The sequence below is a fragment of the Paramormyrops kingsleyae genome, chromosome 23 (assembly GCF_048594095.1).
Source record: "Paramormyrops kingsleyae isolate MSU_618 chromosome 23, PKINGS_0.4, whole genome shotgun sequence".
NCBI lineage: Eukaryota > Metazoa > Chordata > Actinopteri > Osteoglossiformes > Mormyridae > Paramormyrops > Paramormyrops kingsleyae.
The window spans coordinates 20455349-20480038 of record NC_132819.1 but is presented as its reverse complement, the minus strand read 5'-3'; the positions used below and the strand labels follow the sequence as shown (position 1 = coordinate 20480038).

Below are 24690 nucleotides of genomic sequence, written 5' to 3'. Positions count from 1 at the left end.
TTTTATGAACGATGAGAAATGGGGGGATCTAAAACCACATGTAAATGATTACTGCGAGTCATAACTGTGTGGTTTATAGTCATGTTTAATTAGTTAAATATGACAAAGTCATACACACATTTGAGCCTTAATGCAACAGTACTATCTACCACGGATTCCTTTGATTGTCTTTATCTCTTTGGTCCAGTCACTTTCGCCGAGACATCTTTTTCCGTGATCGCTTACTAGCCAATCAGCGTCGAGCTTCTATCTGCACGAACGAGCACTCATCGGAGTGAACGGCAGCACTAAGATGGCGGAGTGTGGCTGAGGGGGCAGCACATTAATTCCCTGCTTTTCGCGTTTTAGTCGAAATATACGGATCCGCGCCGCATTGTAGGAGGGTGAAAACGACCGAAAGGTCGTAGTTGGAGCATATTTGGCTCGATTAGAGCAGAAGTCATGACGTCTATCCACTTCGTGGTTCACCCGTTGCCTGGGACGGAGGAGCAGCTGAATGACAGGTATGTGTTGCGGGAAAGCGCCGTGAGGCGCTCTGCTGCGGGGTGTGGTAACCCACTCCAGCGCCGGTCGCTCTGTTAGCTCTGGTGGCTGTGTTCACACCAACCCGACCCGGGCGGGGCGCGACGCCGAGGCCCGGTGGGGGGGGGGGAGCCGTTAGAGAGAGCGGCCGAGGCGGACAATGCGGTTTGGGGGATGGGGAGCTAAAGCGAGGGAAGCACCGCGGGGCCAGCCCAGGACGCGGGCCCGAACGGAACGCCGACAGCCTCCCCTGCGCTTGGTCAGGGCTATTCCGCCGAAATACGGCTGCTGTCGCACGTCCAGCCCGCCCGGGCTTCGGCCGAAAGAAAACGGGTCAGGCACTCGTTAGCCGGCTGAGGCCTTTAGCTGTGGCGCTCGGGGACCGGAAAAAGCCGAATTCGCTCCGAGAGATGCGGTAAACAAGGTCACTCAAGTAGGGGCTCTGCCGGCGGGTCGAGCTACCCTTCGGTGCTGCTTTGTTCGCGTTTGACACTGGCTGGGTGGCTGGCCGCGTTTGGATGGGCTGATCGGCCTGTCGCCATGGTGAACCCCCCTCTCAAAGCTCCATTTAGCGCATGGACGTCGGCTGGGGGTGTTCATGTCGGTAGTGATTTATGATACGCGCGTCCCTCGACACTGACGCATTTTACGGCGTTTTACTTCGTTTACGCAGCGTTTTTTGTCTTTAGGGTGTTTCAAGAGTGTGGGTAACAAGTGAAACGTCAGGACTAGCCGTGCCTTTTAATCCGGTCGCCCTCGTTGCCTTCACATAGATCGTGCTCCGGGTTTGAAATGGTACAGCAGAGGTCCATTGACGGGGATTTAAACAGGGGCTGAGCCCGAGCGCCAGAATGTGGCCACAAAGCTGAGTTCAGGCGAAACAGCGCGGGTTGGAATGGGTCAGCTGCATCCCTGTCTCTGCGCGTAGTTGGAAAAATAGTGTGCTACAAAAGTACGAGATGGATGCCCGGTAACAGTTGTTTTGATTACGTGTGGCAGGTGAATATGAACCGCCTTTTCATTTGCTTCCATTGTCACCAAGTGAAATAATTTATGTTCTGCATAGTTTGGTAGGTTTGTGTGTAAATGGATGACTTGTGGTTCTCTTATATTGCCTGTCACTCCGAGGGGATTCTTAAATAGAATAGCTTTGCATCGTGGCCCTGCCGAGCCTGTCACTGCCTCGATTGAATTGAAACGTTCCTAGAATAAGCAGGCATGAACCCAAAGACCTAAATAGCACTGTTTAGGTGATGTTGCTGAATGGAGTTTGGCCTTATTGTGTAAATTCTCTGATTTTGCTGCAGGGATGATTTTTATTCATGGTCTGTTTACCTTTCATAAGTCATTCATGCTATTTGTTAGGTGACAACTGGCCTGTAAGGAAGTGAAATTCAGTTGTTTGGCAGCAGGTTATAGAGTGTGTTATGCTTTGGTGTGGCTCTGTCCCCAGAGGTCCAGTGTTCTCAATTGGCACTGTAAGGGTTCCCCCTTTCTCACTGGTACCAGGCACTGTGTTTCTGTAAGGCCGCTGGTCGCTTAGCGTCAGCGAAACCTAATTTATCTCCTACTGCACACAGAGCAGTATCCCTGCAGGGCTGAGCAGTATGCTTTCATCCACACACCCGCAGTCGGTCATTTGTCCACAGCTGTAGATTCTTCTGTTGTTCAGGAAAATTGATCTGAACTTCAGCCAACACGGCTCAAGTGTGTGGTCTGTAAGTTTGCTGTCTAGCTTTGAAAGGAAACTCCCTTTAAAAGCAGTGTATTCTGATTTTTACTTTTGCTCCACACGCACAGCTGGGTACTGATGACAATCTCCAGCCGTGATTTTTAGATGTTAGTCATATTTGTCCTTAACCCTATTCCTTCTTTGTATTTGTTGCATTTGCTGTCAGATAACATCAGATTAAATAGGATAGTGAAAAGCAACATATGGCATCAAATATTCACCCAAAGTCCATATATCTCCGTACCCGTCTCGGGCCCAGTGTCCCTGGATTGTGGGCCTTTCCCTATGGGCTGCTTGTGCTCAGAACAGGGTCATCGTGTGTATGAAGACTGGAGTAAGTGCTAATCTCTTTATCTTTGATATGGAGACGGGGCAGCTGCTACCTCATGGTGGCCTCTTAAGTAACTTCTCTGATGTGGCCCCATAATGGTGTTGACAGCGTCGTTGTTGAAGCAGGCAGTATCAAGGCAGACACCGCTGATGCAAAATATAGCATAGGCTATCTTCTGTGCCCTGTATGAGAGTTCTGCTGATCTTTCCCTCATGCATGACCTATGTAGGTTTCTCCACATCATTTTCAGTCCCTTTTGAAACTAATTATAAATACATTAACTTTAGAAGTATGCCTAAAGACAATGGGTAATTTGACGAAAAGGTGAAGGTTAAAAATGACCCAACCTCCTGACTAAGCAGGGGTTGTTAACTAGAGATTGACTGATATGGGGTTTTCAATGGCCACTGCCTTTTTTGTTGTTGGTGGTGGGGGTGATAGCCAATATTGGGCTGATTTTTATTTTAGGTATCAGTGTTCCAAAAACAACAAATGAATAACATCTGCTTAACCTTAAATATTGACTTGACATTAATGACACAGAAAGACTCTGAATGTTAATTACACTGTAAACAAGACATGCGGCAAGTAATAAAATAAAACAACGATTTACCCACATCTCTTTGGCTTTTCATGATTTAGTTTCTGACAAAAGTAACAAAACACTGTTTCCAGATTGAGATCATTTCGGCTGTGTGGCAGTGTTTATCGTCAAGTAAAACTGATGTAAGCGGGAAGAATTAAGAAGAATTTGCCACGTAGGTTCCCTACTGTAGGTGCTGATAAACCACACTACAACTCTGACAACGTGAGTGCTCCGCCAGTCATGTGCGGCCGTCACTATCTCGGCAATGTAGTCTAATTAATTGGTAGATGCCGATTGCCATAAAATGCTTAAAAATCAAGCCTTTTTTTCTCTCTGGCTGGTCGATTGGTCAACCTGTAGTGTTAACATGACTGGCGGGCAGTAGGATACTTGCTCAGTGTTTGACTTTTTTTCCCAAAGCATCAGATTTGTATTCTGGTTATTCCACATTAAGGTCATAAAGGTCATTCTCATGCACTGTATTGCTTAAAACTTGTCCTGGTTAAGGTACTTTAACTCTGGTGAGTTTCACAGCCACTACTCTTAAGGTGTCTCTATTCTTGGGTAGAAATGTTGAACATACCATTCACTGGGGAAGGGTCCTCTCTTTCTTTGAATGTGTGAAATGGATCACTTTGGTCTTCCTCACCAGTGGGTGTATTTGGTGCGCCAGCTCTTTGTGTAGAAAATATCCCTTAGGTTGACCTTAACACCAGTTACTCTGTTGGAAACGGCTGCACATACTGTGGATTTGTGAAGATGCAGAAGCTCCTTTCTGCAAAAGTCACAGGCTTCGTGTTGCTGTATAGGGATTGTGATCTATCAGCTCACCACAGAGTTGCTGGAGACTAAATGCGAACACTGGAATGGCAGTGAACTTGGCAACCCAAATGCATCACTGCTAAATCACTGCTAAATGAGACGGTGGTGTTGAGAAAGTGAAATGGGGCGGCCTGTTCTTGTACAATTTATAGAAATATCCCCAAAATACTGTTAGCTGTGAGCTAGGCTTTAGCATATAAGAAGCAGGCGATGCAGCTGTGGCCCACATTACCTAGCTAGGTTCAGTGAGCAGTGCTGTTGCCTAGCAGCCACTCCTGTCCTGCTTAACAACTGCTACCCCCTCAAGCAAGGTGATTGCTAATCTGCTTACTGCTGTGTTTTCATTAATGTGCCATTAAAACGAAGTTAACAATTAGTTTTTGACTAGGACCACTGCTCTTGGCCAGTAGATGTATTTCTGATCATAAGTTTTATATGCTTTCAATTCCGTTTCCTTTAACACTTGTCAAACTTCATAAGCTTCTTTGTCCAGATGGCGGACAAGCCTAGACCTACACAGGGATCTGAGAGACCAACACTAAACCACAGACCTTTCGAATAATGTTGCTTATTCAGAGCAGAAGCTTTTCCACTATGTTGCAACTTTTGAAGTTCAGTGTGTGTGTGTGTGTGTGTGAGAGAGAGCTCTGAGCATGCGTCTTAATGTTGGAAGTACAGTAATTACACATAAAATTAATGAAATTGTCAGTCAGTATCTTAACCATAGGGATCAAAATGTCAGTTATGAAGCTGTTATGAGCTCAGAGCTGCATTAGTTTTTACGTTGGCTATATCGCATTTACAGCTGTGGTCGCAGTACTGACACGCACATTTGGTTGAAACATCCTCTCAGTTTCTTTCTGGTTTGGTTTGAGCTGAGAGAACCAGCAGTAGGTCTATTCCCAGAAACCTCTATGACTTTAACACATAATCTCTGTACTTTTATATGAAGCATTTATAAATGGATTTGTTACTTCCTCTCAGGGAACAGGCTGTGGTTTAACCTCTTAGTGTTGCATATCAAACTTGAGGCTATTTAGAAGTGTTTACTGGATAAGTGACCTGTTAGATTTGGCTAATAACAAAAGTAGATGGGTAAATTCATCACAACTTGCTATTCAGTATATGGATTTTGCCTGTTCCTCATGTTCTCTGGGTTCTTTGGTTTCCTTCCATGTATGTCCAGTGATGGACTGGCATCCCATCTAGGATGTACCCTGTGCTGCCTGTAACAGCCTCCAGGCCACCTTGTAACCCTGACCAGGATGAGCAGTTATAAGAGCGATGGGTACATTCATTAAGGTGGGCAAGTGTGGTACATGCCAAACCGTGGCCCATAAATTGCAATGCTGGATTTTGTTAATGAAGTGTAGAGTCAAGGCAGAAAGGGATCATCCAACCAGAGACTGGTGTGTTTTGACATCCCTTCATTCACTCACTCTCAGTACAGAAGGTTGGAAGACCAGAGCATCTGGTGCAAGCCCGGCAGAACATCCCCCCAGTCCTCCCCATCTCGACCTGTGCTCATGACTGGTGCCCGGAGGCAGCTCAGCACTGAGCAGTAATTGGAACAGATTAAAGCAATCCAGAACGGGGTCACATTCTCATTTCAGTGGGAGAGTGACCTGAAAGTTATAGCTGAAGTGCTTCCACTGCGAAAGTCGGCATCCTCTAGAGGCCCAGCCAGAGTCAGAACTTCAATCTGGCCAGATTTGTGCAGGGCTTATGGGTTGTTGTCCACCCCTGGTCAGCAGTGAACGTGTCTGCTGTGACAGTTTGACTTTGAGGCGTTTGTAAGAATGGGCGAGATTCCCACTGCTGAGCAAATCCACTGCTGGCCTGTAAAAAAGAATTACGCAGCTGGAGCTCCTGCCAAGGCACTGGCATTCGAGTGGAGCGGAGGTGGTAAGCAGCTTTGTTTCCGCTTGCCCTTACTGACACAGAGTGTTGGATGGGAGGGAGATGAGGCTTCCTATATATATAGGGGATTAATAGTATGTCACCGTTTCTTACAGAGATGGTTCAGACTAAGTAGGAAGTTGCTTGTCTTTTCCTCTAGTTTGACCATGCGACTCGGTTTGTATCTTTAGTTAAGTAATGTACTGTACATGATACATTTGTGACTGGTGGCTTAAGGGGCGAAACTCTGCGGTGATGCAGGTCCAGCTACCTCATCGCTGTGTGGCTTGCGTGTCATGTTGTGTGTAGTAATTGAGTTCCTCAGCTTCTCTTTTTTGTCTTTGACAGACTGCGGGAGGTGTCAGAGAAACTCAACAAGTACAACTACAGCAGGTGAGCCGAGCCGAGCCGCTCTGTTCCGGCCAGGGCCCCCGCATGTGAAGATGCTAACGTGTGTCCTCTCTTCCGCAGTCACCCCCCACTGAATGTGCTGGAACAGGCCACCATCAAGCAGTGCGTGGTGGGCCCGAGCCATGCAGCATTCCTCCTGGAGGTAAGTGGGCTCCGCTAACGCCCAAAGTCACGCACATTTCAGCTTGTTACTGCTGACTTATTGGTAACAGCAGTGATATTTCCATGGAATCTCTGGGTGCTTTTCTAGTGGCTTCACAGGGTCTGTGGGGGGGGAGGTGTTGATGAATGTACTTTTTGTAGGATGGCCGAGCTTGTAGGATTGGATTTGCAGTACAGCCAGATCGCCTGGAGCTGGGAAAACCGGACACCAGTGATGGGTGAGGACATGGACCCCTGCCTTGCATGTACACAAAGAGAAATCGTGCAAATCCTTCTGTGTATTCTAATAAGCTCCAGATATGTCGATTTATGAGGTGTGTGTGTGTGCGTGCATGTGTGCACACCCCCCCATCCAAATAAATATCGTTACCTTTAGTGTGCCAGCGCTCTGTGGTCTGTGACAGTTGCCTGGCGTCTGACTCATTATCCCTTTTTAAGAGGGTCATGCTGTGCGACAGACTGTATCCTGTCACTCAATCCGGTGATGTCCCCTGATGGAGGATGTAATGTGGCATTTGAGTGTGGGATTCCTGACCTACCAGCATAATCGTGGGCGAGCCTTTAGGTCTCCTGCCTATGAGCTTCCCTTTATGGGCAATCTTAAGCTCTGTGAGGACCAATTAGGAGCAGGAATTAGAGCAGAATGCAACAGGTGCAACAAGTAATGATCCAAGTCTGTACAGTTAGACGTTCAACTCCTCTGTTTATACGGCAATAATGCATTAATGTGTTTTGGCCTTAAAGACCAGGGGAGCCTTGCTGGTGTGTGTCTGACACGTCCTGCTCCGATAGGAGGCCTGACATGCGGGTCGCACCTGCAGATCAGTCTTACGAGGGTGCAGCTCTCTCTCGCTCCCTCTGGCCTGGCTTATGTGCTTATTATTTACTCGATTATTTCGGAATGGTTAGAGATGCGTCGGCACGCTTTCCCGGCAGCATGGACTGTTACGCAAAAGCAGGGAGGTCTATCTCCCCAAACGCCGTAGCTACTGAGACCTCAATGTCTCTCTGCAGTCCTGAGGGTGTTGCCTGAGCGAGTCTCCATGCCCCCCCAATTCATGCCAAGCTGCTCAGTGACATTTTGGGGGATTATAGGCTTGTAACTCATTTCCCATCTTTTATTTTCAGTTCAAAGCTGAGCAGTGGTTCAGGGACAGGAAGGAGCCCCAGGCCTGGCAGGACTAGTGATCCGCCCTGGTTCCTCTCTGGCTCTGACACACTGGGCAGACTGGCAGGCAACACCCTTGGGTAAGTTTTGGCAGGCCTGTGGCTAACAGCCTGAGCTGACAGCAGGCACATTCAGGTTTGGGGGGTCAGTGGTGTTGGTGTTGGACAGTCTTGACGCCGCTTGAATGCAAAGGACGGCCCCCTGTGGTCTGAGGGGGCTGGCAGTCCCCACCTGCCGACCTGTGTCTCACCTCTGGGCTTCGTCGCGACAGGAGCCGCTGGAGTTCTGGGGTGAATGGTGCAGCCACAGCAAGCGGAGGTGGGGCCGGGGGTGGCAGCAGCGGTGGCACTGGAGGTGGAGGAGGAGGAGGGGGCAGCAGCTCTGGCCGGTCGTCAGCGGCAGCGCGGGACTCCCGCAGGCAGACCAGGGTGATCCGCACGGGAAGGGAGCGCGGCTCCGGACTCCTGGGCAGCCAGCCGCAGCCTGTCATTCCAGCCTCCGTCATCCCGGATGAGCTCATCACCCAGGTCAACCCCAGCATCCTTGAGTGCTCCCCGGCATCCCTGGGCTTTCCTCCCCTCTCTCCAGAACCTGATGAGTTTTTGCTCTTACCTTCTACTTCCTCTAGGCCCAGGTAGTTCTCCAGGGGAAGTCCAGAAGCGTCATCATCCGGGAGCTCCAGCGTACGAACTTAGACGTGAACCTGGCTGTCAACAACTTGCTGAGCAGAGACGATGAAGATGGCGATGATGGCGATGACACTGCCAGCGAATCCTACTTACCAGGAGGTGTGTGAGCAGCTGACTGGGTTGAGCAGCCGGCCCCTTGGGTTCAGGTCACTGTGGTCTTCCTGTTTTATCATGTCGTGCTCTTCACTACAGCTCCTCTAGGTCTCATTCTCGGGTAGTCAGAGCAGCGCGTCGTTCAGCCGCTTGACAATGCATGCCTCTTCCCAGACACTTGTTTGAAATGTTTTCCTGTGTGATGGTCCCAGAAGACCTGATGTCCCTGCTGGACGCAGACATCCACTCAGCCCACCCCAGCGTCATCATCGATGCCGACGCCATGTTCTCTGAGGACATCAGCTACTTCGGATACCCCTCCTTCCGGCGCTCCTCGCTGTCCCGGCTGGGCTCCTCGCGAGGTACGTCGTGCTCCGGGGCCTCTGTGCATGGATTGAGCTTCTACTTCCTTACACTGAAGCAAACCGGAGAGCTTACAGCTCAGTTTAAGTCACAACTGTCGTTTTACCGGTGTGCTTGTGGAAGGTGCATAGACCTGTTTTATTTTGGGTGACTATACATTAGCCTGTTTGTAAAATGCTTGCCCTCGTGAGGCAACGCCTTAAGCCACACTGCTGGCTGCTGTGACCTCCATAAAGATGAGGGGCCACACGGTAGGTACAAGCTGCCTTCGGTGTGCTGGACATGATTGGCTGAGGTGAAGTAACATGCATGGGCAGGGTCCCAACCTGCAGTGAGCCCTCTGAGAAAGGCCCGCCAGGCACCACAGACCCCTCCCGCATTTCTGAGACTGGGACAGATTTTTACTTTATTTTTTTTTTTGCTGTCTTCTGATGCCCCAAATTGGTCTCTGCATGCCCGAACCTCGCAGTACCCCGTAATGCCGCAGTTCACCGTTACCTTTCACATCTTTATCTGTTGCAGTCTTTCATTATTCTGAAGGGTCTTTCCCAGAGAGTGGCTTATTTTTATCCCACTGGTGTGACCCCATTGCATACCAGTTCTCCTTCTTCCCTTAGAGCGAGACTCGGAGCTGTTGCGTGAGCGTGAGTCTGTGTTGAGGTTGCGTGAGCGGAGGTGGCTCGATGGCGCCTCTTTTGATACGGAGCGAGGCTCCACCAGCAGGGAGGGCGAGCCCGGCCTGGACAAGAAGAGCATCCCCTTGCAGAGCCCCGTCTCCCTGGGGGAAGACCTCCAGTGGTGGCCTGACAAGGTCAGCTCTTTGCACGTCTGTCTTGTCAGTTATATGCATTGTATCCATTGTCCTCATTGCTGTTATTGTGTCTGTTTTCAGTCTTGTCCCGTGTTTGTGTTTTTGTGATATTTCTACGCCTCCCTGAAGTGGATTTATTGTGTATAAGTCTTAGGCAGGTTATCCCTGCTCTGAGTTGACTGTAGTGGAACCTCACATTGTGTTTATCCTTCCTGTCCTCTCTCACTTTGCAGGACGGCACTCGGTTCGTCAGCATCGGCGCTCTGTACTCTGAGCTCATAGCGCTCAGCTCAAAAGGAGAGCTCTACCAGTGGCGATGGAGTGAACCTGAGCCCTACCGCAATCCACAGGTACTTTGGTCGTAAGCGCTGAGCCATTTAGGAACCTGGTTCATTGACCTGATGTAACAGAGGCTTTAGTGGAGCTGCAACAGATCCAGAGGGTGCAGCTGCTATGTATCTGAGGGTGCATCTGATCTTCTCTGACCTGCAGAACCCAGCAATTCACCATCCTCGCTCCACCTCCTTGGGCCTCGCCAACGAGAAGATCACTCTCTTGTCGGCCAACAGCATCAGGGCCACTGTGGCGACGGAAAGCAATAAGGTCTGTACCTCCCCTGCCATGTGTCAGCCTGCTTGTCAGCCCATTCCACCTGAATGAGATGTTAGTGCTGTTTTTGCTGTATATTCAGGTGGCCACCTGGGTGGACGAGACACTGAGCACGGTGGCGTCGAAGCTGGAGCACAGCGCGCAGGCCTTCCCCGAGCTGCTGGGCGAGCGCGTCATCTCCCTGCACTGCTGCGCCCTGTACACCTGCGCCCAGCTTGAGAGCTGCCTCTACTGGTGGTGAGTGCTCCTCTCTGGCTCCAGGCCGTGGGTCTCGGGACTGGGCCTTGTGGCACTCCCGACGCTAACGGCTAATCGCTACGCTTTTGTATCCCCAGGGGTGTCGTGCCTTTTAATCAAAGGAAGAAAATGCTTGAAAAGGCCAGAGCCAAGAATAAGAAGCCAAAGTCCAGCACCGGCATCTCCTCCATCCCCAACATCACGGTGGGAACTCAGGTGAGGTGACGGGGGGGCTTTTCAGTCCGAGGGCAGGCACAGTATGCTCAGCCTGATGTCTGATCCATGTTTGACTGGACCTCCTGCTCTCCAGGTGTGCCTGAGGAACAACCCCCTGTACCACGCGGGCGCCGTGGCCTTCTCCGTCAGCACGGGGGTCCCCAAGGTGGGCGTGCTCATGGAGTCTGTGTGGAACATGAACGACAGCTGCAGGTTCCAGCTGCGTTCTCCGGAGAGCCTCAAGAACATGGAAAAGACAAGCAAGAGCCAGGAAACTAAGTAAGAAGGCAGCCAGCGATCCATCCGCCCACCAAGCATATCGGTTGACCATGGGTGTGGGCCCTGATCTCTATCTTCGCTCATAGGACAGAGAGCAAGCAGGAGTGTGTAAAGACCGAGATGGGCCCCCCACCTTCGCCAGCCTCCACCTGCAGCGATGCGTCCTCCATCGCCAGCAGTGCCTCGCTCCCTTACAGTATGTCCTCAGTGGGCTGGGCAGGGCCGCCCACCCCACCCCACCGCCCTCACACGAGTGGGGGCCACTCCCTCCCATGTCCCTGCTTTGCCAGCAGGCTTGCGGGTGCTGGGGGCGTGGCCAGCTTGTAAACGTGTAAACATGACCAGTCCCTTAATCTCAGTATCTCTCTCTCTCCCAAGTTGTGTGTTACTGTTCACTAACCATGTGCCATGTGTCACAGAGCGACGGCGCTCCACCCCCGCCCCCAAAGAGGAGGAGAAAGTCAACGAGGAGCCTTGGCCTCTTAGAGAAGTGGTTTTTGTAGAGGATGTTAAAAACGTCCCTGTTGGAAAGGTGTGTGAGACGCTCTGTGGCTCGCGGCCGGCCGGGACAGCGGCAGCATCGATCGCTATCCACTCATTTTCTTTGATTTTTTTGTAAAGACTTCATTCCCGATTCGGAGGGCTAGCAGAGTACGACGTAGCCGAATATTTTAAGTGTACTTTAGCTATGTTACTGTTAAAATTTGAAATGGATTAGACTCGTGGTACATCCTGAAACGACCGGTTGCTTTTTCAGTCGTGTTCGTAAAGAGCTTTGTCTCTGAGATTATAAAGATGTGTATACCATGCTTTATGCTGTCTGCTCTTCTCTCTGTCCTGTCGTCACTGTGTGACGTGCTGTTTCGATGACCCAACATTTGCACCAGCTCTCCTCTTTTGAACTCAAGGTGCTAAAAGTCGATGGTGCGTATGTTGCTGTGAAATTTCCAGGGACGTCGAGCAGTGTGGGCAGCCAGAGCGCAGCTCCCTCTGACTCTGACCCGTCCTCACTGCTGCAGGACTGTAGGCTGCTCCGAATAGACGAGCTACAGGTACGCAAGCCGCCCACTAGAGATCTTTGCCCCGAAGCCTTGTCCTGACAGCTTACATCCTGCTCCTTGTCCCTGCAGGTAGTAAAAACTGGTGGAACTCCAAAAGTTCCTGATTGCTTTCAGCGCACACCTAAAAAACTATGTATACCTGATAAAGCTGAAATCTTGGCGGTCAACGTCGACTCCAAAGGTGCCACGCTCACTTTTCTGCATGCATTACCTTCTGAGAGGGTTCCCTCTTGATGATAGCGGTGCTGACTGTCATTTCCCCCCCCCACAGGAGTCCATGCAGTGCTCAAAACGGGCAGCTGGGTGCGCTACTGTGTGTTTGACCTGGCCACAGGCAAGGCAGAGCAGGAAAATAACTTCCCCACCAGCAGCCTGGCCTTTCTGGGGCAGAACGAGCGAAATGTGGCCATCTTCACGGCGGGACAGGTGAGCCCCATTGTTGCCATCTGCTGGCCGCGCCTATGGTGTCCACATAGTGGCTTTATGCTGTGATGTCGTGTTTCCTAGGAGGCCCCTGTCATCCTGCGTGATGGCAATGGGACGATTTACCCCCTGGCCAAAGACTGCATGGGGGGGATACGGGACCCAGACTGGCTGGATCTGCCCCCCATCTCCAGCCTTGGCATGGGGGTCCACTCCCTCACCAACATTCCCACAAACTCCACCATCAAGAAGAAGGCCGCTGTTGTTATCCTAGCGGTAGAGGTAAGTCTTGGAGGAATTTAAGTTTTGTGACTTCATTTTGCCCGAAAGTGAATACTTACAAATCCTAGCCCTCCCCACAGAGGCAGGCTCTGATGCAGCACGTCCTCCGCTGCGACTATGAAGCATGCCGTCAATACCTGGCCAGCCTGGAGCAGGCACTGTTACTGGAGCAGGGCCCCCCGGCCCTGGGCGCCGTGTTGGAGCACCGCTGTGACGGCAACCGCAACGTGCTGCACGCCTGCGTCTCCGCCTGCTTCCCCGTTAGCAACAAAGAGACCAAGGAGGAGGAGGGTGAGTAGTGTCACGGGTATAGGCTCAGGAGAACATCTGAAGGTCTCGGAGGGAGCAGCGTTTCTCGCTTTAGGCCACCCGCAATTGGTGCTGTAATGCATGCCTGATGTGGAGTCGCATCCCCTGTGAGATGGGCATGGCCGTCCATGACTGCTGCCTGAGTCCCTGTGACTTGGCCTCCCCTGTCTTTCAGAAGCGGAGCGCTCCGAGAGAAACACCTTCGCCGAGAGGCTGTCGGCGGTGGAGGCCATAGCCAACGCCATCTCGGTGGTCTCCAGCAACAGCTCCGGGAACAGGACGGGCTCATCCAGCAGCCGGGGGTGAGCGGCATTTTCGGAGAATGCCTCTGCCGTAGCTGGGGTACTGTAGCATGGCGTGAGGCACCATTGGCAGGGCTGGTGTGTGACTCAAGCGTGCCCCACTACCCCTCCCCCCAGGCTGCGGCTGCGTGAAATGATGCGGCGCTCCCTCCGAGCAGCCGGACTGGGCCGCCACGAGTCGGGCCCGTCTTCCAGCGAGCACCAGGACCCGGTGTCCCCACCCATCGCCCCTCCCAGCTGGGTACCGGACCCCCCTCCAATGGATCCAGGTGGGTGTGGCTGTCATCCCTCAAAGCCCTGCCCCCATGCCCTTTCTGCAGGGCACTGACCTGCCATGTTCTCATCCATGATAGATGGGGATATTGATTTCATCTTGGCACCGGCTGTAGGGTCGATCACGACCACTGCTTCCAGTACCGGTCAGGGGCCAAGCACGTCCACCATACCAGGTGAGCGCAGCGGTACCCTCTGGGGGGGCAGGCCCTCTTTACTGGCTCACTGTTGGACTCTTACTTTGCTGTTTTAAATAAAGCTCATTTTCTCTGTATTTTATAATGGGTGCACAATCTTATCTAGAAAGGGTCTTTCTATATGTGGGTTTTCACTGCAACCCCATAATTAAATTACTGATTAGAGGACTGATTGGCTGAGGAGTCCTCACACCTGGGTTTGAACAGCTGACCTAAAGGTTATCCCAAAAACCTGCATACACAGCGGCCCTTTGCGGATAAGATGGCCTAACCCTGCTTGATAATGTTAGCATGCAGGGTTGGTGGGGTGAGTAGCCAGTTGACCTTAGACCCCTGGGGTTTTTTTCCTCCTTACTTAGGAGCTAGCAGTACCTCTCCTGTATTGTCTTTCCTTTCTTCCTTTCCCTCTCCTCAGTCTCATGCATCATTTTGTATAAATGATATAGGAATCGATTTCCACACACTCTTGTTAAATGCCTTGGGGCAAGTCTCTGCCTCGAAGAAATGAATTGAATTTAATGTACTGTCACACGGTGCGTTTGCAGGACCCTCCTCCGAGCCCTCCATGGTGGACTCCAAGGACCGGAAGAGCAACGCCCACCTGATCCTGAAGCTGATGTGCAACAGCGTGGTGTTGCATCCGTACCTCCGCGAGCTGCTGTCAGCCAAGTAGGGGCCGCGGCCGTGGGAAGGGGCTCCCTGTAGCTGTGCTTATCTGCCCTCCATGCTTACGCTGGTGCTTTGACAGGGATGCCCGGGGCATGACCCCCTTCATGCTGGCTGTCAGTGGGAGGGCTTATCCAGCTGCCATCACCGTCCTGGAAGCAGCGCAGAAGATAGCCAAAGGTGAGAGGGCCGGTTCCCTACAGTGTCCACAAGGGGGCCTTGCACTCCTCTCGTACGCTCTGACTGCACAGCTCTCTGTGTGCTACAGGTGACCCCAGCCCTGGTGACAAGGAGGATGCGGACTCCGTGTTCATGGAAATGATCTGCCCGCCCGGTACCAACCCGGACGACTCCCCGCTCTACGTGCTCTGCTGCAATGACACATGCAGCTTCACCTGGACGGGGGCAGAGCACATCAACCAGGTATGTGAATCCAGCCCCACCCCCCCCCCCCCCCCCATGGCCCTTGTGACTCTTATGTCCGGTGGCTGATATCTATCTCTCTCTCAGGATATTTTTGAGTGCCGGACATGTGGCTTGCTGGAGAGTCTCTGCTGCTGCACCGAATGTGCCAGGGTCTGCCACAAGGGACACGACTGCAAGTCAGTTCAGCTCACCAACACCGGGTGGCGTAGCGGTTGAGGGACATGAGGGCTAGGGTGTTTGTAAAGTGTCCCATTTCCTTCCAGGCTCAAGAGGACCTCCCCCACTGCCTACTGTGACTGCTGGGAGAAGTGCAAGTGTAAGACCCTGATCGCGGGCCAGAAGTCTGCCCGATTGGACCTGCTCTACCGGCTGCTCACCACCACCAATCTGGTCACTATGCCCAACAGCAGGCGAGTGCCGGGCTGCGTCCGCATTGCGGCTTGTCCTACGTGATATTTACGTCAGATACATGCCTGGAGTGGGGCTCATGTCTGTACCGGTCCGTGCCACAGGGGGGAGCACATCCTGCTGTTCCTAGTCCAGACCGTCGCCAGGCAGAGCGTGGAACACTGTCAGTACCGTCCCCCGCGCATCAGGGAGGACAGGAACCGCAAGGCGGCGAGCGCTGAAGGTGCGTTGGGTAGGGGGGGGTTTGTTGGAGAATGACGGGCAGGGTGCGAGGCCACGGTTTTAAAGCACGGAGAGGGACGCTGATCCACGGGCCCTGTGCCATTCAGATTCGGACATGCCAGACCACGACCTGGAGCCCCCGCGCTTCTCACAGCTGGCCCTGGAGCGCGTCCTGCAGGACTGGAACGCCCTGCGCTCCATGGTGCTCTTCGGCTCCCAGGACAGCAAAGACCCGTGAGTACTGCAGCGCCGATTCAGCCCGGCCTGGTTGGCATGTCCAGGCGCTGAGCCCCTGCCCTCCCGTCCCTCCAGGCTGAGTGCCAGCAGCAGAGTGGGTCACCTCCTGCCCGAGGAGCAGGTCTACCTCAACCAGCAGAGCGGCACCATCCGGCTCGACTGCTTCACGCACTGCCTCATCGTGAAGTGTGCCCCGGACATCACGCTCAGCCGGGTACCGTCCCCTTCTGCCGGGCTCTCATCCCTCCCCCAGGCTGCTCCTGCCGCTGACCCCTCTCTCTCTCTCCCCTCACGTAGTTCATCGACACTCTGCTGGGTACCCTGGTGAAAGAACTGCAGAATAAATACACCCCGGGCCGGAGGGAGGAGGCCATCGACGTCACCATGCGGTTCCTGCGCTCGGTGGCTCGGGTCTTCGTCATCCTCAGTGTCGAAATGGCCTCGTCCAAGAAAAAAAAGTAGGTGCCACAGTCCCATGGCGCTTGTACGACCCTGTCTCACAGCTGGGGGCCCCCGCCTGTTGGAGCTCAATGTTCCCTGACACCCTCCTCCTCCCTCCCTCTCTCCCCGTCAGCAACTTCATCCCCCAGCCGATTGGAAAGTGCCGGCGCGTCTTCCAGGCCCTGCTGCCCTACGCCGTGGAGGAGCTGTGCAACGTGGCCGAGTCGCTCATCGTGCCAGTGCGCATGGGCGTGGCCCGGCCCACCGCGCCCTTCACCCTGGCCAGCACCAGCATTGACGCCGTGCAGGGCAGCGAAGAACTCTTCTCGGTGGAGCCGCTGCCACCACGGCCCTCACCGGACCAGCCCAGCAGGTACGGGGCGGCCCGGGGCGCGCGGCGGGCCACGATCCGGGGGACGCCGCCGGCTCACGCCCGTCTGTGCCGCAGCTCCGGTCAGCCGGCGTCCTCCTACATGATCCGCAACCCGCAGCCCCGCCGCAGCAGTCAGTCCCAGCCGGCAAGGGGCCGCGAGGAGGAGCACGACGACATGGTCTCGGCGGACGTGGAGGAGGTGCGTTGAGACCCCTTCGCTTACACCCCGCCCCGGCCTGCGGTGTGGATGGATGCTGTCATGCTGTGCTGTGTTCCTGTGCCAGGTGGAAGTGGTGGAGGGCGTGGCTGGGGAGGAGGATCACCATGATGACCAGGAGGAGCAGGGTGACGAGAACGCGGAGGTGGAGGGGCAGCAGGACGAGCACGACGAGGATGGTGAGGGCAGCCGCCTGACGACACCATTTGGGCACTGGTGGCTTGCTGCTGACACATGCTGATGGCGTCCTGCTCCCCCCCCCCAGGCAGTGACATGGAGCTGGACCTGTTGGCGGCCGCTGAGACTGAGAGCGACAGCGAGAGCAACCACAGCAACCAGGACAATGCCAGCGGGCGCCGAAGTGTCGTCACAGCTGCCACTGCGGGCTCAGAAGCAGGTACCCACCTAGTGTCCCAGTGATATGCAGCACATCCATGGACTCCCTTGTGTGGCTCTTCAAATGGCCTAGTTTGGGGGGGGGGGGGGGGGTCTCTCTTTTGGAAGGGACTCTTTCAATGCATGCAACTGATCACGCCCTTTCTGTGCCCCCACCGCCCTCAGTCTCAGCATGCTCTGTGGTCGATTCTCTTCAGCAACCGAACCTCAGCTCTGATTATAGGGGCAGTTCACCCCAAAACTGAAGAATACAGCATGTGTTACCGTGTTAATTGTACAATCATGTAGGCTGGAGGGTTCTTTCCCAAACAGCAGCCTGTCATCCTGGCGTACATGTGTGTGCGTGTGAAAGCTGCGATCCGGCTGCACGGCCACGGGAGGAGCGAGGCGTCGGAGCCCCAGGCCCGGCCCCCCTCCCCCCTGCCGCCGTGCCTGCCTCCCACACTGAACGCTGTCTGTTTTGAACCCCTCCTCCCTCCCTCCCGAAGGTGCCAGCAGTGTTCCTGCCTTCTTTTCAGAGGACGACTCGCAGTCCAATGACTCCAGCGACTCCGACAGCAGCAGCAGCCAGAGCGACGACGTGGACCAGGAGACGTACCTGGTGGATGAGCCGCTGGAACGTACCACGGGCGCCGCCCACGCCAACGGCGCTGCCCAGGCCCCGCGCTCCATGCAGTGGGCCGTGCGTAACGCGCCCAGCCAACGTACCACCGCCAACGCCCCCTCCGGCTCCTCCACTCCCGCAGGTGAGACCTCCTCCATCCCCGCGTCCCGGCTTGGTGGGTTCTCCTTGGTGTCACTAATGGGCTGACCCTGTTCCCACAGCAAGCTCCACTGGCCTTATCTACATCGACCCGTCGAACCTGCGCCGCAGCGGAGCCATCAGCACGAGTGCAGCGGCTGCCGCTGCCTTGGAGGCCGGCAGCTCCAGCAGCTACCTGACGTCGGCCAGCAGCCTGGCCAGGGCCTACAGCATCGTGATCCGGCAGATCTCTGACCTCATGGGACTCGTCCCAAAGTACAACCAGCTGGTCTACTCCCAGTACCCTGCTGCCGTCAAGCTCACCTTCCAGGACGCCGTCCATCTGCAGGTGCGTCAGGCTCTGTCCCTGGTCGGTCTGTTCTGCCAGGTTGTGTGGTGCCCCCACTCCATCAACCATACCTGTCACCTTGCAGAGCTATGTGGAAGAAAAACTGATTCCCACCTGGAACTGGATGGTGTCCATAATGGATTCGACGGAGGCACAGCTGCGTTACGGTTCGGCACTGGCCTCCGCCGGCGACCCAGGCCACCCCAGCCACCCACTGCACGCCTCACAGCACGCCGGCCGCCGGGAGCGTGTCACGGCTCGTGAAGAGGCCAGCATCCGGGCGCTGGAGGGCCGCAGGTGAGGAGGGGAGGAAGCCAGGCAGACTATAGTGCCTGGAGAACCTGCCGAAGGGGCCTCAGGCGTCTTTACAGGCCTGTTCGCTGCAAATATAAGTGGTGCAGTCATGGGTTAGGGTCCCATGGTTAGCGGAGTAATCATGTCACCCATAACTCCCGCTACTCCAGGAGCGCTGGTTCACCCTGCACTTTCCTCACTGGCATGTCATTTTGTACAGAAGCATCTTTTAAATAACGTGTGTGCCTGTTGCAGACGCACTGCCTCTCTGCTGAGTGCACGCCAGGGCATGATGTCGGCGAGGGGTGACTTCCTGAACTACGCCCTCTCTCTGATGCGCTCACACAACGACGAGCACTCGGACGTGCTGCCCGTCCTGGACGTCTGCTCGCTCAAGCACGTCGCATACGTCTTCCAGGCCCTCATTTACTGGATCAAGGCCATGAACCAGCAGACTACCCTGGACACCACGCAGCTGGACAGAAAGAGGTGAGACCCAAGCAAGCATTTTTTCCTACATGAACCACACCTTCCAGTGTGCTTTGAGGACATGGTGCCGATTTTGTGTTCTCTACAAATCACCTGTTCTTTCAGGACCCGTGAGATTCTGGAGCTGGGCCTGGACAATGAAGACTCTGAGCATGAGAACGATGAGGACACTAATCAGAGTGAGTTTCCACTGCGGTCATCATCCACCAAACGTTAAACCTTATGCCTGCAGCTCTGGCTCTAACTCTCCGTCTTCACAGGCTCCACCATCCATGAGAAGGATGACGACCCCCTGTCTGCAGAAACGGGTCAGAACCATCCCTTCTTCCGCCGCTCTGACTCTATGACCTTCCTGGGCTGCATTCCTCCAAATCCTTTTGAGGTGCCACTGGCTGAGGCCATCCCATTGGCGGACCAGCCCCACCTGTTACAGGTACGGATCCTGCCTCCTGAACCTTGTCTGACATGTCCAGCAAGGCCATACACCTCGTGGTACATTAAGTGAAATAGTGCACTGAGCTGTCGGGACCGGTGTTCATACAGCCAAATGCCAGGAAGGAGGATCTGTTTGGGAGGCCAAGCCAGGGCCTCTACTCGTCCACATACAGCACCAGCAAAGGCCTGATGGACATCAGCCTAGACCGCAGCTGCCTGGAGGTAAGAGCTGAATACTGAGGCACCAAGTCGGCTTCATCGCACGGTGCCACTGTTAGCTCACGTGTTGCTATGCTCACACTGCCACTGCACCTCGCCTTGGTAGTGGTGAGGCTGAATGTTGGCGTACAGGTGCCTTGACAGCGTACCGGCACTCCCCGTGGCTCTTCTGCAGGTCCTGCCCACGAAGATGTCGTACTCGGCCAACATGAGGAACGTGATGAACATGCAGGCTCGGCAGAAAGCTGGCGAGCAGCAAGCCCCTCCCGAGGACCACCTGGCACCCCCCAAGCCCGGGCCGTCCGCCCACGACCTGGCAGCCCAGCTGAAGAGCAGCCTGCTTGCGGAAATCGGCCTGACGGAGAGTGAGGGTCCACCTCTCACCTCTTTCAGGTATGCTGGCCCTTTATCTTTGCAGAGAAAGCCGGTCCTTCCATTTTGATTGTGTCACTAACAGCCAACCCTCCCGTTGCAGGCCGCGCTGCAGCTTCATGGGCATGGTCATCTCCCACGACATGCTACTAGGCCGCTGGCGTCTGTCCCTGGAGCTCTTTGGACGCGTCTTCATGGAGGACGTGGGCGCAGAGCCCGGATCGGTGAGTCGCAGACGCGTGGCGTCTCCGCTGCCAAGGCGGTCAGCAGAGAGCCTTCTGTCCGCACCGGCCACCCTGTGAAAGCATGCTTCCCTGCAGATCCTCACGGAGCTGGGGGGTTTCGAGGTCAAGGAGTCCAAGTTCCGCCGGGAGATGGAGAAGCTGCGCAACCAGCAGTCCCGTGACCTGGCATTGGAGGTGGACCGTGACCGTGAGCAGCTCATCCAGCAGACCATGCGGCAGCTGAACGCGCACTTCGGCCGGCGTTGTGCCGCCACACCCATGGCCGTGCACCGCGTCAAGGTCACCTTCAAGGACGAGCCCGGCGAGGGCAGCGGCGTGGCCAGGAGCTTCTACACGGCCGTGGCCCAGGCTGTCCTGTCCAGCGAGAAGCTGCCCAGCCTGGACTGTGTGCAAAGTGTCAGCAAGGGCATGCAGGCCAGCAGTGCGTCAATCTCCGTCACTCGTCTGCATAGGGGGGTGTGCATTTGTCGTGCCGAGCCACGTCTAAGACTGTGTGTTTATTGCCTCAGATCTGATGCAGAGGCTTCGGAACCGGGACCGAGAGAGAGAGCGCCGCAGCGGTGGACTGAGGGCTGGTTCCCGCCGGGACCGGGACAGGTGAGGGTGCCGACCACTGGCCTGTTGCACTCGCCTCTTCCATTTCGTGAAGACGCTCCAGCGTGACTGTGTCTCCTTCAGGGACTCGAGGAGGCAGCTGTCTGTTGATACGAGGCCCTTCAGACCGGCATCGGAGGGGAATCCCAGCGATGAGCCCGACCCGCTGCCGGCCCACAGGCAGGCTCTAGGGGAGAGGCTGTACCCCCGGGTCCACGCCATGCAGCCGGTACTTATGGCCTGAGAGAGGATCTGGCTTCTCCTGCCCATTGGAGTCTGTCACCTGGCCATTTTTACACGCTGACCTCTGTTCCTCTCCTGCAGGCTTTCGCCAGTAAGATCACGGGAATGCTGCTTGAGCTTTCTCCAGCCCAGCTGCTGCTGCTCCTGGCCAGTGAGGACTCGCTGAGGGCACGGGTGGAGGAAGCCATGGAGCTCATCATTGCACATGGACGGTACGGCCTGCAGCCCTGTCTTCTCCTCGCCTGGCCCTCTTACTATATTGCCCCCACCCTCACTCACGGTCTCCTCCTCTTCAGGGAAAATGGGGCAGACAGCATTCTGGACCTCGGCCTGCTGGACACGTCAGACAAGGCTCAGGTAGGAGTCACTCCTACGTGACTCGCCAGGTGGGACATCCTCCCGTCTGCCCGTCTGTGCTCACCCTCTGCTCGGCTCTCAGCCACAGGACAACCGCAAGCTGCATGGATCCAGCCGTAGTGTGGTGGACATGGAGTTGGATGACACAGATGACAGTGATGACAACACTCCGCTCTTCTACCAACCCGGCAAGAGGGGGTTCTACTCCCCCAGGCCTGGCAAGAACACGGAGGCCCGGCTGAACTGCTTCCGCAACATCGGAAGGTACGGCTGCTCCAGGGTTTGCTGGCGCCGGTGGAAGAGTGTTTTTGTATAACTGTGGTAAGATGGCTGTTCTTTTTCTTTCCCCAGAATACTTGGTTTGTGCCTCCTGCAGAATGAGCTGTGTCCGATAACCCTGAACAGACATGTCATCAAAGTGCTGCTAGGGAGAAAGGTGAGCAGGACCCCTCTGGAGAAGTGGGCGGGGCATGGGGCGGGAGCCACTCTGAAGTGGGCGGGGCATTGGGGCGGGAGCTGCTCAGGAGAAAAGTCGCCACGACAGCACCCTTGACATTGGCTCTCTGAACAGGTGAACTGGCACGACTTCGCCTTCTTTGACCCGGTGATGTACGAGAGCTTACGGCAGCTCATTCTGCACTCTCAGACGGGAGAGGCGCAGGCAGTGTTTGCTGCCATGGACCTGGCCTTCGCCATCGACCTCTGCAAGGAGGAGGGTTCTGGCCAGGTACACAGCGTGCATGTGTGAGAGTGCCTGGGGCCTGCAGGCCTTCCGTAGACACTGGGTGAAGACCAGAAGCTTATTTTGTGTGCAGCATGACTTGGGTTTCATTAAGAACAATGTGGTTTGTGTGGTCCTGAGGCAAGCCTGATGGACTGATGCTTTGTTTCAGGTGGAGCTCCTATCCGGTGGTGTAAACGTGCCGGTGACTCCACAGAATGTGTATGAATACGTGAGGAAATATGCCGAACACCGCATGCTGGTGGTGGCTGAGCAGCCGCTGCATGTGAGTATGGCCCTCCGGGTCAGACTGGCACTTCCAGGTTTTAGTTCTGTGGGTGTGGTTAGAGGGTCACTTGCTCGGCACCTACATTGCATCCTCTTATGGTTCATCTCTGAAGCAACGCTCCTTAAAGGACTGTTACTCTGGTCTGGCTCACAGGCGATGAGGAAGGGACTGCTGGACGTGCTGCCCAAGAATGCCCTGGAGGACCTGACAGCAGAGGACTTCAGGCTCCTCGTGAACGGCTGTGGAGAAGTCAACGTGCAGATGCTGATCAGCTTCACTTCTTTTAACGACGAGTCAGGTGCAGCATTCGTGCGGCTTCCGGCTGAGATCCTAGGGCATACCTCTGAGCACTGCTGTTAACATGCCGGCATCCTCTTCATCTCCGCAGGAGAGAATGCAGAGAAGCTTCTGCAGTTTAAACGTTGGTTCTGGTCCATTGTGGAGAAGATGAGCATGACAGAGAGACAAGACCTGGTATGGGTTCCTTCTGGGTTTGAAAGCATCACATGGAACCCATTTCCCCCAAACATGTTATGTATACCGGTGGCAGTGTGTCATTATCCCCCTCATCACCCTCTAGGTGTACTTCTGGACTTCCAGTCCGTCCCTGCCGGCCAGCGAGGAAGGCTTTCAGCCGATGCCCTCCATAACCATCCGGCCCCCAGACGACCAGCACCTGCCCACCGCCAACACGTGCATCTCACGCCTCTACGTGCCGCTGTATTCTTCCAAACAGATCCTCAAACAGAAACTGCTCCTGGCCATCAAGACAAAGAACTTCGGATTTGTGTAGAAGTTAACGAGCGCCTTCTCTACGGTTGTGTAATATTACTAGTTCCATTTTTGTAGAATTATTTTTTATTTGTCTATACTATTTTATGATATTTGAAATGCTGTCATCCCTGACGGTAACTCTTATTTTGCGTTGTTTTATTTCTGAAGAAATGTACATTCCTCCATTGAGTGTGTAAAGTTGAAGCCCACAGCACAGCCCGCTTAAACTCTTCCCCTTCATTTTGCCCTATAGGATGAACCCCAGCCAAAGACGACAGCAGACATCTTTAAAATAACATTTCACTGTGATTATGGTTTAATTTTCCCCACCCTAAAAAGAAATACTTAATCTCACTCAACGTTCACTGCTGCCTTTGTGAAAAGTCTGTTTTTCTTGTATAGGGGGAGTAGGGAATTTAAAAATAAACTTGACAATGCAAAATATTTAAATGTCTCGATGTATTGAAAAATCAATGGTGGGAAAACCACTGCTGTTTGGAAATCCCTTCCCATGGAATGAGCTGCTGAACCACATCTGGTCATCAGACTCACTTTCCATTTTCAAGAAACACCTCAAGACCCATCTCTTCCTCTTCCAATTCCTCCACTAGCCTGATGCCTCTTTGCATTCCCTGAATGTTCTTATGTGGTACTTCTGATGACTGAATAGTCTCATTAGGTTCTTGCTTTGTTGGATGACATGTAGCTTTTGCTCCGATACTGCTTCCACTTTTACCTGGACATTCACTGGAAGCTCAGCCTAGCTGCACTTATGCTTAGTCATCTCCTTGACAGCATGTGTTAGAAATGTGCTATTTGCCTCGCTTGTAGGTTGCTTTGGACAAAAGCATCTGCTAAACAAAAATAAATGTAAATATTCACAGTAAGTTAGTTTAACCAAGGATGTTAGGTCAGGTTGAGGAGCATGCACTAATGCAGCACGTTGTCACACAAATAAACACCTTGGGATCCTGATTGGCAGCCTCCCAGGCCAACACGTGGTCTAGTCCCGCCCTCCGGAAATGACCGTCTATCTGCCACAGCCAAGTGTTATGTGGGTGTCCCTTTGGCCTGGCCTAGCCGATCGGGTCCTCAGCAATGAGGATCCTGTGAGCCGGATCACCCTCAGGGAAATGCGCCACATGGCCGTAGTGCCTTAACTGAAGCTCCCTCACAATACAGGTAATGTGCCTCATTTGGGACTCCTCTAGCAACCGCTCGTTCTACACAAAGTCAAACCAGCAGTACCCAAGGATTCTCTGAAGAGAGACCGTACCAAAGGAGTCCATTCTTTGTGTCAGACCACTGGATAGCGTCCATGTCTTGCAGTCAGATTGCAAGACAGGGAGCACCAGGACACTAAAGACTTGGAACTTCATCCTCTTGCCGTGATAACAAAAGTGC

At 54.0% G+C, this 24690-nt stretch overlaps 1 protein-coding gene across 7 annotated transcripts; it reads left to right on the top strand.

Annotated features, from left to right (window-relative positions):
* The first annotated feature begins 242 nt into the window (after positions 1-242).
* On the top strand, positions 243-23730 carry LOC111848267 (E3 ubiquitin-protein ligase UBR5). Of its 7 annotated transcripts, none has more exons than XM_072705951.1 (58): positions 243-503; positions 6241-6285; positions 6364-6445; positions 6607-6683; positions 7594-7713; positions 7905-8160; positions 8262-8421; positions 8631-8777; positions 9378-9589; positions 9823-9939; positions 10082-10192; positions 10281-10435; positions 10534-10651; positions 10746-10930; positions 11017-11126; positions 11350-11462; positions 11839-11982; positions 12061-12172; positions 12263-12417; positions 12499-12696; positions 12765-12987; positions 13181-13307; positions 13425-13576; positions 13661-13756; positions 14323-14446; positions 14526-14623; positions 14712-14866; positions 14954-15045; positions 15133-15279; positions 15382-15500; positions 15607-15733; positions 15812-15950; positions 16034-16194; positions 16311-16550; positions 16626-16749; positions 16835-16946; positions 17033-17164; positions 17652-17909; positions 17989-18254; positions 18340-18551; positions 18804-19037; positions 19143-19216; positions 19298-19470; positions 19581-19694; positions 19867-20084; positions 20167-20287; positions 20384-20729; positions 20818-20905; positions 20987-21131; positions 21227-21357; positions 21442-21502; positions 21585-21766; positions 21854-21938; positions 22074-22229; positions 22396-22509; positions 22666-22810; positions 22901-22986; positions 23093-23730. In XM_072705951.1, the coding sequence occupies exons 1-58, from the start codon at positions 442-444 to the stop codon at positions 23303-23305; spliced, it is 8469 nt and encodes a 2822-aa protein (XP_072562052.1). In that variant the 5' UTR covers positions 243-441; the 3' UTR covers positions 23306-23730. The 7 variants fall into 7 exon arrangements, with proteins under 7 accessions (XP_072562052.1, XP_072562055.1, XP_072562056.1 ...); XM_072705954.1 differs by having other exon boundaries at positions 8628-8777; positions 17682-17909; XM_072705953.1 differs by having other exon boundaries at positions 244-503; positions 8628-8777; positions 9396-9589; positions 12777-12987.
* Positions 23731-24690: the final 960 nt, after the last annotated feature.